General features: G+C 42.2%; 1 protein-coding gene across 4 annotated transcripts in view; it reads left to right on the top strand.

Annotated features, from left to right (window-relative positions):
- Positions 1-14,542, top strand: part of mogs (mannosyl-oligosaccharide glucosidase) — a 127,958-nt gene that overhangs the window by 99,476 nt on the left and 13,940 nt on the right. For all 4 annotated transcript variants that reach the window (XM_067978303.1, XM_067978250.1, XM_067978380.1 and 1 more), the window contains exon 4: positions 62-255. In XM_067978303.1, the coding sequence (XP_067834404.1) occupies positions 62-255 (194 nt within the window). The remainder of the gene's footprint in view (positions 1-61; positions 256-14,542) is intronic.

The following is a 14,542-nucleotide window of genomic DNA, read 5'->3' as shown; positions in this document are numbered from 1 at the left end:
TAAAGGTCGGACAGTAAGCTGTTGATGTGATTTTCATAGGCAACCTGGTCTTCTGTTGTAGAGTTCTGCCCCAGAGAATCCGGTGATATCGCTATTATTTTATGTCGCAAGTGATGGACAAGGAGTACTGCAACCACACATTGAGGAGAAGAAGAGGCTAGTGGCAGTGTCAGGCTCTTCAGAGGAGCTGGGCAAATTCACAATCACCTTCCTGCCACCAACTGTCTTAAAATCCAGGAACCATAAATATGCAAGGTGAGATTCTCTCTCATTATCAATCAAACTGTAGCTATTTCTTTTTGAAAACAACGTGGAGGTCCACATATATTCATGGAGCTATTATACATATAGGTGTACATTCACCTTATTTATGGAGCCATTATACATATATGTACATTCACATACATTTATGGGACTATTATACATATAGTTCACATTATTTATAAGAACATAAGAATTAAGAGCAGGAATAGGCCATTCGGCCTCTCGAGCCTACTCCGCCATTCAATCAGATCATGGCTGATCTTCGACCTCAACTCCACTTTCCCGCCCAGTCCCCATATCCCTTGATTCCCTTAGTGTCCAAAAATCTATCGATCTCAGCCTTGAATATACTCAACGACTCAGCATCCACAGCCCTCTGGGGTAGAGAATCCCAAAAATTCACAACCCTCTGAGTGAAGAGCTTTTTCCTCATCTTGGTCCTAAATGTCTGACCCCTTATCTTGAGAACAAGACCCCTAGTTCTGGACACTCAGTCAGGGGTAACAGCCTCTCAGCATCTACTCTGTCAAGCCCTCTAAGAATTTTATATGTTTCAATGAGATCATCTTTCATCCTTCTGAACTCCAGAGAATATAGGCCCATTCTACTCAATCTCTCCTCAAAGAAAAACCCTCTCATCCCAGAAATCATTTATAGAGCTATTATACATATTGGTGTAAGTTCACACGTATTTCATTGTATCATAGTATGCTACAGCACAGGAGGGCCAATCGTGCCTGTGCTGGCTCTTTGAAAGAGCCATCCAATTAGTCCCACTGCCCTGCTCTTTCTCCATAACCCTGTAAATGTTTTTCCTTCAAGTATTTATCCAATTCCCCTTTTGAAAGTTATTATTGAATCTGCTTCCACCGCCCTTTCAGACATTGCGTTCCAGATCATTACAACTCACTGTGTAAAAAAAATGTTTCCACATGTCTCCTCTGGCTCTTTTGCCAATCATGTAGAATTGTATAGAATGTACAGCACAGAAACAGGCCATTCGGCCCAACAGGTCCATGCCGATGTTTATGCTCCACACGAGCCTCTTCCCTCCCTACTTCATCTAAGCCTATCAGCATCTCCTTCTATTCCTTTCTTCCTCATGTGCTTATCCAGCTTCCCCTTATATGTATCTATGCAATTTGCCTCAACTACTCCCTGTGGTAGCGAGTTCCACATTCTAACCACTCTCTAGGTAAAGAAGTTTCTTCTAAATTCCCTATTGGATTTATTGGTGACTATCGTATTTATGGCCCATAGTTCTGGTCTTCCCTGCAAGTTGGAAACATCTGCTCCAAGCCTGTCCTATCAAACCCTTTCATTATCTTAAAGACCTCTATTAGGTCACCCCTCAGCCGTCTCTTTTCTAGGGAAAAGAGCCCCAGCCTGCTCAATCTTTCCTGATAGTTATAACCTCTCAGTTCTGGTATTATTCTAGTAAATCTTTTTTGCACCTTCTCCAGTGCCTTGATATCCTTTTTATAATATGGAGACCAGAACTGTCCACAGTGCTGCAAGTGTGGTCTAACCAAGGTTCTATACAAGTTTAACATAACTTCTCTGCTTTTCAATTCTATCCCTCTAGAAATGAACCCCAGTGCTTGGTTTGCTTTTTGATGGCCTTATTAACCTACTTTTAGTGATTTGTGTATCTGTACCCCCAGTTCCCGCTGCTCCTTTAGATGCTTATTATCCAAGCAGTATGTGGCCCCCTTATCCTACCAAAATGTAATACCTCACACTTATCTACATTGAAATTCATTTGTAAATTACACGCCCATTCTGCATGTTTATTAATGTCTTCCTGCATTTTGTCATAGTCCTCCCCATTATTAACGATACCCCCCCAATTCGGTGTCATCTGCAAATTCACCGATCCCTGTGGAACACCACTTCCCACCTTTTGCCCCTACTCTCTGTTTTCTGTTTTGTAGCCAGCTTGCTAGCCATTCTGCAACTTGACCCCTAACTCCACATGGTCTGACTTTAATCATGAATCTACAATGTGGTACCTTATCGAAGGCATTTTGAAAATCTAAATATATTACATCTACTACATCCTTGTCTACCCTTTCTGTTACTTCATCAAAGAATTCAATAAGGTTGGTCAAGCATGACTTTCCCTTTTGAAATCTGTGCTGACTATTCTTTATTGTATTTCAGTTTTTAGATGTTTTTTCTGTTACATCTTTGAGTAAGGATTCCATTATCTTTCCCACCACTGACGTTAAGCTAATTGGTCTATAGTTCCCTGGACTAGTTCTTTTTAAATATAGGAATCACATTAGCTATCTGCCAGACATCTGGCGCTATTCTCTTTTTAATTTTTTTATTATTATATATGTAATAGTGCCTCTGCTATCTCTTCCCTATCTTCTTTTAATATGCGTGGATGCAATCCATCCGCACCAGGGATTTTATCCTCTCTAAGTTTGATTAGTTTATCTATTATCCTGCCCCTTTCTATCTTAAATGTCTTTATATCTTTTTTGATCTCTTCTTCTAATGTCCTGCCCACCATGTTCGTCTCCCCGGTAAATACTGAGGCAAAGTAATTATTTAATATTTCTGCCATTTCGCTGTCATTACCTGTGAGTTCATCTTGTGTGTCCCTATACCTATCCTGACTTTTCTTTTGTTATTTATGTATCTGTAGAATACTTCACAATTTCTTTTTATATTCCTTGCTTATTTAATTTGTAGTTTCTCTTTGCCTTCCTAATTTTTTTTGACTTCTTTTCTAACCTTTTCCTATTCCCTTTTGTCATCCTCTCCTTTATTGTCTCTGTACTTAGACTATGCCTTTTTCTTTAGTTTCAGTTTTGCCCTTATTTCTTTATTCTTCCATGGTGTATCATTACTGGCTAGTTTGTTATTGCTTTTTAGTGGGATATATTTCTCCAGGACACTTTTGGTCACCGTTTTAAATGTTTCCCACTGCTGTACTATTTCTTTGTTTATCACCTTAAATCTGTGTCCTCTGGTTACCGACCCTTCTGCCACTGGAAACAGTTTCTCCTTATTTACTCTATCAAAACACCAAATGATTTTGAACACCTCCATTAAATCTCCCCTTAACTTCCTCTGTTCTAAGGAGAACAACCCCAGCTTCTCCAGTCTCTCCACATAACAGAAGCCCCTTATCCCTGGTACCATTCTAGTAAATCTCCTCTGCACCCGCTGTAATGCCTTGACATCTTCCCTAAAGTGTGGTGCCCAGAATTGAACACAGTACTCCAGCTGAGGCCTAACCAGTGTTTTATAAAGGCATTTTAGAAGTTCACATACACGACATCAACCCTCTCCGTTACTTCATCAAAGAACTCAATCAAGTTCATCAAACACGATTTTCCTTTAACGATTTTCCACGCTGACTTTCATTTATTAGCCTTAAATTGTGGCCAGAGCCTCCTCAATTTCCACCTTTACGTCCCTCAGTAATCTGGGATTCATCCCATCTAGACCAGGTGATTTTTCTACATTGAGTACTGCCAATCTTTTAAGCACCTCCTCTTTATCTATTTTTATCCTATCCAATATCACTACCACCTCCTCCTTTACTGCTACAATGGCAGCATCCTCTTCTCTAGTGAAGACCGATGTGAAGTATTCATTTAGTGCCTCAGCCACGCCCTCTGCCTCCACAAGAAGATCTCCTTTTTCGACCCTAATTGGTCCCACCCTTCCTGTGACTGCCTTTTTACTATTTATATGTTTATAAAAAAACTTTTGGGTTCCCTTTTATGTCAGCTGCTAATTTTACTCTCATACTCTCTCTCTTTGCCCCTCTTATTCCCTTTTTTAGATCTCCTCTGTTCTTTCTGTATTCAGCCTGGTTTTCTACTGTATTATGAGCCTCCTTTCCTGTTTCATTTTAATCTCTATATCTTTAGTGATCTAAGGAGCTCTAGCTTTGGATGCCCTTCCTTTCCCCTTCGTGGGAATGTATCTACTCTGTACCCAAACCAACTCCTCCTTGAAGGCCTCCCATTGTTCAATTACTGTTTTGCCGAACAATTTTTGATTCCAATCCACCTGGGCAAGATTCCATTTTAACTCACTGAAATTTGCCCTCCACTTGATTGTTCCTCGTCCTTTTCCATAATTATTCTAAACCTGATGATATGATCACTGTTCCCCAAATGCTGCCCCACTGAAACATGTTCCACTTTCCCCACTTCATTCCCCAGAACCAGATCCAGCACTGTTTCCTTCCTCGTTGGGCTGGAAGCACACTGATCAAGAAAGTTCTCTTGTACCATTTCAGGAATTCCTCCCCCTCTTTGTCCTTCACACTGTTACTGTCCCAGTCTATATAGATTATATTGGGATAATTGAAATCCCCCATTATCACTACTCTATAGTTCTATGTGACCTACATTGGCTCCCAGTCCAGAAACGCCTCGATTAGAAAATTCTCATCCTTGTTTCCAAATCCTTCCAGGGCCACGTCCCTCCCTATCTTTGTAACCTCCTCCAGCCCTACAACCCTCGGAGATCTCTGCGCTCCTCCAATTCTTGACTCTTGCGCATCCCAGATTTTAATCGCTGCACCATTGGTGGCTGTACCTTCAGCTGCCTAGGCCCAAAGCTCTGGAATTCCTTCCCGAAACCTCTCTACTTCTCTCTCCCCCTTAAAATCTACCTCTTCGACCAAGCTTCCCTGTCCTACTATATCCTTATGTGGCTCGGAGTCAAATTTTGTTTGATAATCGCTCCTGTGAAGTGCCTTGAGACTTTTTACTACTTTAAAGGTGCTATATAATGCAAGTTGTCCTTGCATCTTTCTGTAATTTCCCTGCAAATGTTCTCCTTTATCTCCTTCCCATTATTTGGTGGCCTATAGTATACACCCAGTAGTGTAATAGCTCCTCTATTGTTCTTTAATTCTAATCAAGTAGATTCTGTCTTTAACCCCTCAACTGCATCATCCTTTTAGAGTTGTAATAGTTTCTTTAATCAATACTGCCACCCGCCCCCCTCCTTTCTTTCCCTCCCTATCTTTCCTGAATACCTTGTAGCCAGGAATATTAAGTCCCCAGTCCTCGCTTTCTTTGAGCCAGGTCTCCGTTTATTGCCATTAGATCATAGTCCCGTGTGGCAACTTGTGCCTGCAGCTCACCAACCTTATTTACCACACTACGTGCATTTACACACCTGCACTCCAACTCATCTTAGTGTGCCTCGCATTTGCCCCCTGTCTGATCCCTCCTATTTCTGACCTATTCTTTACTCTAGTGCAATTTGCCTCTCCCAGTCCTCTGTGCACCTTGTTTCTCCTCTCTAATGTTTCATCCTGGTGCCCACCCCCCTGCCAAATTAGTTTAAACCCTCCCCCACAGCACTAGTTAACCTCCCCACGAGGACATTGGTCCCAGCTCTGTTGAGGTGCAACCCATCCATCTTAAACAGATCCCTCCCGACCCAGAACTGGTCCCAAAGCCTCAGGAATCTGAAGCCCTCCCTCCTGCACCATTTCTCCAAACACGCATTAACCTGCCTTATCCTACTATTCCTATAATCACTAGTGCGCGGCATTGGGAGTAATCCAGAGATTACTACCTTTGAGGTCCTGCTTTTTAACTTCCTCCCTAGATCCTGAAACTCTGATTGCTGGACCTCGACCCTTTTCCTTCGCTAGGTCATTGATTCCCACATGGACCACGACTTCTGGCTGTTCCCCTTTCCCCCTCAAAATGTTCTGCACCCTCTCCGTGATGTCCTTATGTGTAAGTTCACATATCTTTATGGAGCTATTATACATATGTGTACGGTCACATATTTATGGAGCCATTATACGTATAGGTGTATGGTTACATATATTTAGGGAGCCATTTTACATATAAGTACAAGTTCACATATATTTATAGAGTCATTACACAAGTAGCTGTAAGTTCGCATATATTTGTGGAGCCATTATACATATAGGTGTATGTTTACATATATTAGCTGTTTTACACATATAGGTGTATGTTTACATATATTAGCTGTTTTACACATATAGGTGTATGTTTACATATATTGATGGAGCTAGCATACATTTAGGTGTCAGTTCACGTATGTTTATGGAGCTATTATACGTATAGGTGTATATTCACATATATTAATGGAGCATATACATCTGGGTGTACATTAATGACTTGGGTACAGGGCACAATTTCAAAATTTGCAGATAACACAAAGCTTGAAAGTGTAGTGAACAGTGAGGAGGATAGTGATAGAAACATATAAAAATTTACAGCACAGAAGGAGGCCATTCAGCCCATCGTGTGCCGGTTGAAAAAGAGCTACCCAGCCTAATCCACTTTCCAGCACTTGGTCCATAGCCTTGTAGGTCACGGCACTTCAAGTGCACATCCAAGTACTTTTTAAATGTGATGAGGGTTTCTGCCTCGACCACTCTTTCAGGCAGTGAGTTCCAGACCCCCACCACCCTCTGGGTGAAAACATTTCTCCTCATTACCGCTCTGATCCTTCTACCAATTACTTTAAATCTATGCTCCCTGGTTATTGACCCCTCTGCTAAGGGAAATAGGTCCATCTTGTCCACTCTATCTGGGCCCCTCATAATTTTATACGCCTCGATTAAATCACCCCTCAGCCTCCTCTGTTCCAAGGAAAACAGCCCCAGCCTATCCAATCTTTCCTCATAGCCTCCACACACAGGTTACCTTCTTGGTCTCTAATATGCCCTACTCTTTCCTCAGTTATCCTCTTGCTCTTAGTGTTTATGAAACATTTTTGGGTTTTCCTTAATTTTACTTGCCAATATTTTTTCATGCCCTCCCTTTGCTTTCCCAATTTACTTCTTAATTTCACCTGTGCACTTCCTATACTCCTCTAGGCTTTCTGCAGTATTGAGCTCTCGGTATCTGACATAAGCTTCCCTTTTTTGCCTTATCTTACCCTGTATGCTCCTTGACATCCAGGGGGCTGTAGATTTGGAAGTCCCTCCCTTTTTGTGGGAACATGTTTACTCTCAACCCCTTGAATCTCCCCCTTGAATGCCTCCTACTGCTGTGACACTGATTTACCTTCAAGTAGCTGTTTCCAGTCCACTTTTGCTAAATCACTTCAGCTTAGTAAAATTGGCCTTTCCCCAGTTGAGAACTTTTACTCCCGTTCTATCTTTGTCCTTTTCCATAACTATGCTAAATCTAACTGAATTATGATCACTACCACCAAAATACTCTCCCACTGATACTCCTTCCACTTGCCCAGCTTCATTTACCTAAACCTAAATCCGGTACTGCCCCACCTCTTTGTTGGGCTTGCTACGCACTGGCTAAAAAAAGTTCTCCTGAATGCAATTTAGGAATTCTGTGCCCTCTATACCTTTTACACTGATTGTATCCCAGTTAATATTAGGATAGTTGAAATCCCCTACTATTACTGCCCTATTGTTTTTGCACTTCTTAGAAATTTGCCTCCATATTTGCTCTTCTATCTCCCACTGACTGACTGGAGGCCTATAGTACACTCCCAGCAGTGTGACTGCCCGTTTTTTGTTCTTTAGCTCAACCCACAATAGACTTCAAGAGGACATAGACAACCTGGTGGAATGGGAGGACACGCAGCAGATGAAATTTAACGCAGAGAAGTGCGAAGTGATGCATTTTGGTAGGAAGAATGAGGAGTGGCAATATAAACTAAATGGTACAATTCTAAAGGGGGTGCAGGAACCTGGGGGTATTTGTGCACATATCTTTGAAGGTGGCAGGACAGGATGAGAAAGCAGTTAAAAAAACATACGGGATCCTGGGCTTTATAAATAGGGGCATAAGAGTACAAAAGCAAGGAAGTCATGATGAACCTTTATAAAACACTGGTTTGGCCACAACTGGAGTATTGTGTCCAATTCTGGCACCGCACTTTAGGAAGGATGTGAAGGCCTTGGAGAGGGTGCAGAAAAGATTTACTGGAATGGTTCCAGGTATGAGGGACTTCAGTTACATGGATAGACTGGAGAAGCTGAGGTCCTTCTCCTTAGAACAGAGAAGGTTGAGAGGAGATTTGATAGAAGTATTCAAAATCATGAAGGGTTTAGATAAAGTAAATAAAGAGAAACTGTTCCCATTGGCGGAAGGGTCGAAAACTAGAGGAAACCGATTGAAGGTGATTGGCAAAAGAAACAAAGGCGACATGAGGAAAAACATTTTTACGCGATGAGTAGTTATGATCTGGAATGTGCTGCCTAAAAGGGTGATGGAAGCAAATTCAGTGGTGGCTTTCAAAAAGAATTGGAAAGATACTTGAAGGGAAAAAATTTGCAGGGCTACGGGGAAAGAGCAGGGAAAAGGGACTAATTGGATTGCTGTAACAAAGAGCCTGCTCGGGCTCGATTGGCCAAATGGCCTCGTTCTGTGTTATAACCATTCTGTGATTCTAGGTGTATGTTCACATATATTTATGGAGCTATTATACATATAGGTGTACATTCACATTATTTATGGAGCTATTATACATATTGGATGTATGTTCACATATATGGATGGAGCCATAATATATACATGTGTACATTCACATTATTTATGGAGCGATTATACATGGATGTCTAAGTTCATATTTATGGAGCTATTGTTTGAACGTTTCAAAAGGACAGGCAGAATGGAAAAGGAGGGAGTGTATCCCTGGTAATAAAGGATGACATAAGGACAGTGGTGAGAGAGGATCTTAGATCGGAGGATCAGGAAGTAGAAATCAGTATGGTGGAAATAAGAAATAACAAGGGGCAGAAAACACTGGTGGGAGTATATAGGGCCCCTAATAGTAGTTATACCGTTGGATAGTGTATTAATCAAGAAATAATAGGAGCTTGTAACAAAGGTAATGCAACAATCGTGGGGGACTTTAATCTTCATATAGACTGGGCAAATCAAATTGGCAAAGGCAATCTGGAGGGACAAGTTCATGGAATGCATTCAAGACAGTTTCCTGGAACAATACATCATGGAACCAACCAGAGAACAGTCTATTTTAGATCTTATATTGTGTAATGAGACAGGGTTAATTAGTAATCTCACAGTAAAGGATCCTCTGGGGAAGAGTGATCACAATATGATAGAATTTCACATTAAGTTTGAGAGTGACGTGCTTAAGTCTGAAACTAGAGTCTTAAACTTAAATAAAGCCAATTACATAGGCATGAGGGGCGAGTTGGCTAAGGTAGATTGGGAAATTAGATTAAAAGGTATGATGGTAGATAAGCAATGGCAAACATTTAAAGAAATATTTCAATATTCTCAGCAAATATACATTCCATTGAGAAATAAAAACCCGTGGCTAGCTAGAGAAGTTAAGAATAGTATTAGATTGAAAGTTGAGGCTTATAATGTAGCCAAAAGAGTAGTAAGCCTGAGGATTGAGTGTTTTAGGAACAAGCAAAGGATGACCAAAAAACTGATAAAAAGGGAGAAAATAGAATGTGAAAGTAAATTAGCAAGAAATATCAGAACGATTGTAAGAGCTTCTACAAGTATGTAAAAAGGAAGAGAGTAGAGAAAGTAAACGTTGGTCCCTTAGAGGCTGAGACAGGAGAAATTATAATGGGGAATAAGGAAATGGCAGAGACATTAAACAAATATTATGTATCTGCCTTCACAGTAGAAGTCACAAAAAAAATGTACCAGAAATGGTGGGGAACCAAGGGGTAAATGAGAGTGAGGAACTTAAAGTAATTAATGAGTAGCACACCGTGGCTGCAGTGTGTACCATTGACGAGATACACTGCAGAAACTCGCCAAGGCTTCTTCGACAGCACGTCCCAAACCCGCGACCTCTATCACCGAGAAGGACGAGGGCAGCAGGCACATGGAAATACCACAAACTCCTGCATGTTCCCTCCAAGTTATACACTGTCCTGACTTGGAAATATATTGCCGTTCCTTCATCGTCGCTGGGTCAAAATCCTGGAACTCCCTTCCTAACAGCACTGTGGCAGAACCTTCACCACACGGACTGCAGCGGTTCAAGAAGGCAGCTCACCACCACCTTCTCGAGGGCAATTAGGGATGGGCAATAAATGCCAGCCTTGCCAGTGACTCCCACATTCCATGAATGAATAAAAAAAATACGTTCACATATATTTATGAAGCTATTATACATATAGGTGTAGATTCACATTATTTATGGAACAGTTCTGCATGTCAGTGTAAGTTTACATATATTTATGGGGCTATTATACATAGCCATACATTCACATGTATGTAGAATGGCTCCTTAAGTATATGTCTACGTTTGCATATATTTATGGGGCTATTATACATATATGTGTAGATTCACATTATTTATGGAGTGATTATACATGTAGATGTAAGGCTACATATATTTGTGGAACCATTATACATATATGTGTATATTTGTATTTACCTATATTTATGGAGCTATTATACATTAGGTGTAAGTTTACTTATCTTAATGGAACCATTTTACATGTAGGTTTATGTTTACATATGTATGGAGCCATTACACCTACCTATAATCCTAGAATTCGGCCCATTGAGTCCGCGCTGGTTCTGTGCATGAGCAATCCAGCGAGGCCCGCTTCCCCGCCCTATCCCCATAGCCCTGCACAATTTTCCTTTTCAAGTACTTATCCAGTTCCCTTTTGAAGGCCGTGATTGAATCTGCCTCTACCATCCCCTCTGGCAGTGCATTCCGGATCCTAACCACTCGCTGTGTAGAATCATAGAAGTTTACAACATGGAAACAGGCCCTTCGGCCCAACATGTCCATGTCGCCCAGTTTATACCACTAAGCTCGTCCCAATTGCCTGCACTTGGCCCATATCCCTCTATACCCATCTTACCCATGTAACTGTCCAAATGCTTTTTAAAAGACAAAATTGTACCCGCCTCTACTACTGCCTCTGGCAGCTCGTTCCAGACACTCACCACCCTTTGAGTGAAAAAATTGCCCCTCTGGACCCTTTTGTATCTCTCCCCTCTCACCTTAAATCTATGCCCCCTCGTTATAGACTCCCCTACCTTTGGGAAAAGATTTTGACTGTCTACCTTATCTATGCCCCTCATTATTTTATAGACTTCTATAAGATCACCCCTAAACCTCCTACTCTCCAGGGAAAAAAGGCTCCGTCTATCCAACCTCTCCCTATAAGTCAAACCATCAAGTCCCGGTAGCATCCTAGTAAATCTTTTCTGCACTCTTTCTAGTTTAATAATATCCTTTCTATAATAGGGTGACCAGAACTGTACACAGTATTCCAAGTGTGGCCTTACTAATGTCTTGTACAACTTCAACAAGACATCCCAACTCCTGTATTCAATGTTCTGACCAATGAAACCAAGCATGCCAAATGCCTTCTTCACCACCCTATCCACCTGTGACTCCACTTTCAAGGAGCTATGAACCTGTACTCCTAGATCTCTTTGTTCTATAACTCTCCTTAACGCCCTACCACTAACGGAGTAGGTCCTGGCCCGATTCGATCTACCAAAATGCATCACCTCACATTTATCTAAATTAAACTCCATCTGCCATTCATCGGCCCACTGGCCCAATTTATCAAGATCCCGTTGCAATCCTAGATAACCTTCTTCACTGTCCACAATGCCACCAATCTTGGTGTCATCTGCAAACTTACTAACCATGCCTCCTAAATTCTCATCCAAATCATTAATATAAATAACAGCGGACCCAGCACCGATCCCTGAGGCACACCGCTGGTCACAGGCCTCCAATTTGAAAAACAACCCTCTACACCCACCCTCTGTCTTCTGTCGTCAAGCCAATGTTGTATCCAATTGGCTACCTCACCTTGGATCCCGTGAGATTTAACCTGTAGCTGTCGATGATTCAAATATCTCTGCTAGGGGACCCGTAATTTCCTCCCTAACCTCCCATAACGTCCTGGGATACATTTCATCAGGTCCCGGAGATTTATCTACCTTGATGCGCGTTAAGACTTCCAGCACCTCCCTCTCTGTAATATGTACACTCCTTAAGACATCACTATTTATTTCCCCAAGTTCCCTAAAAAGCTTTTCCTCATATCACTTTGGTTCTTTTGCCAATCACCTTAAATCTATGCCCTCTGGTTCTTGACCCTTCCGCCAATGGGAACAGTTTCTCTCTATCTACTCTGTCTAGACCCTTCATGGTTTTGAATACCTCGATCAAATCTCCTCTCAACCTTCTCTGTTCCAAGGAGAACAATCCAGCTTCTCCAGTCTGTCCACGTAATTTAAGTCCCTTATCCCTGGAATCATTCTAGTAAATCTCCCCTGCACCCTCTCTCAGGCCTTCACATCCTTCCTAAAGTGCGGTGCCCAGAACTGGACACAATACTCCAGTTATGGCCGAACCAATGTCTTATAAAGGTTCATCATGACTTCCATACTTTTGTACTCTATGCCTCTATTTATAAATGATGTGGAGATGCCGGTGATGGACTGGGGTTGACAATTGTAAACAATTTTACAACACCAAATTATAGTCCAACAATTTTATTTTAAAATTCACAAGCTTTCAGAGGCTTCCTCCTTCCTCAGGTGACTGTCAAGAAATCCTCGAACCTCTCGCATTTATAAATCACAGAAGAATACCTGGTGATTACAGAGAGTCTTTTCAATTGCCCGTTGCCAAGGCAACCAAAGTGTTCAGACAGATAAGTGTTACCTACAGGGCCACCGAATATACAAACGGCCAGAACAAAAAAAAGAGAGAGAGAGGCACAAACATTGAAACATCCGGAAGGAAAAGACAGCAATTGACCCGTTATATTAAAAACAGATAACCTTTGTTCGCTGGTGGGGTTACGTGTAGCGTGACATGAACCCAAGATCCCGTTTGAGGCCATCCTCATGGGTGCGGAACTTGGCTATCAATTTCTGCTCGACGATTTTGCGTTGTCGTGTGTCTCGAAGGCCGCCTTGGAGTACGCTTACCCGAAGGTCGGTGGCTGAATGTCCTTGACTGCTGAAGTGTTCCCCGACTGGGAGGGAACCCTCCTGTCTGGCGATTGTTGCGCGGTGTCCGTTCATCCGTTGTTGCAGCGTCTGCATGGTCTCGCCAATGTACCATGCTTTGGGGCATCCTTTCCTGCGTATGAGGTAGACAACGTTGGCCGAGTCACAGGAGTATGAATCCTGCACCTGGTGGGTGGTGTCCTCTCGTGTGATGGTGGTGTCTGTGTCGATGATCTGGCATGTCTTGCAGAGGTTGCCGTGGCAGGGTTGTGTGGTGTCGTGGACGCTGTTCTCCTGAAAGCTGGGTAATTTGCTGCGAACAATGGTCTGTTTGAGGTTGGGTGGCTTTTTAAAGGCGAGTAGTGGAGGTGTGGGGATGGCCATAGCGAGGTGTTCGTCGTCATTGATGATATGTTGAAGGCTGCGGAGAACATGGCGTAGTTTCTCCGCTCCGGGGAAGCCCTGTAGGTAACACCTATCTGTCTGAACACTTTGGTTGCCTTGGCAACGGGCAGTTGAAAAGACTATCTATTTATAAAGCCCAGGATCCAGCATGCTTTTTTAACCACTTTCTCAAACCTGCCCTTCCACCTTCATCGATTTGTGCGCACATATCCCCAGATCCCTCTGCTCCTCTTCCCCTTTTAGAATTGTGCTCTCTAGTTTATATCGCCTCTCCTCATTTTTCCTACCGAAATGCATCACCTCGCATTTTTCCATGTTAAACTTCATCTGCCACGTATCCACCCATTCCACCAGAGTGTCTATATCCTCTTGAAGTCTCTCACTATCTTCCTCACTGTTCACTACCCTTCAAAGTTTGTGTCATCTGCAAATTTTGAAATTGTGCCCTGTACACCCAAGTCCAAGTCATCAATATATATCAAGAAAAGCAGTGGTCCCAGCACTGACCCCTGGGGCACACCACTGTACACCTCCCTCCAGTCCAAAAAGCAACCGTTCACCACTACTCTCTGTTTACGTCATTTAGCCAATTCTGTATACATGTTGCTACTGCCCCCTTTATTCCATGGGCTGCAATCTAAATAGCAAGCCTACCATGTAGCACTTTATCAAATGCTTTTTGAAAATCCATATACACCACATCAACTGCATTGCTCTCATCTACCCTCTCTGTCACCTCATCAAAAAACTCTATCTAGTTGGCTAAACACGATTTGCCTTTAACAAATCCGTGCTGGCTTTTCCTAATCAAATCCACACTCATCCAAGTGACTTAATTCTGTCCCGGAGTATCATTTCCAAAAGTTTCCCCACCACTGAGGTTAAACTGACTGGCCTGTAGTTGCTGGGTTTATCCTTACACCTCTTTTTGAACAAGGGTGTAACAT

This window comes from Heptranchias perlo, chromosome 1 (assembly GCF_035084215.1).
Source record: "Heptranchias perlo isolate sHepPer1 chromosome 1, sHepPer1.hap1, whole genome shotgun sequence".
Taxonomy (NCBI): domain Eukaryota; kingdom Metazoa; phylum Chordata; class Chondrichthyes; order Hexanchiformes; family Hexanchidae; genus Heptranchias; species Heptranchias perlo.
The sequence above is the reverse complement of the archived record's forward strand: the minus strand, read 5'-3'. Positions and strand labels throughout refer to the sequence as shown.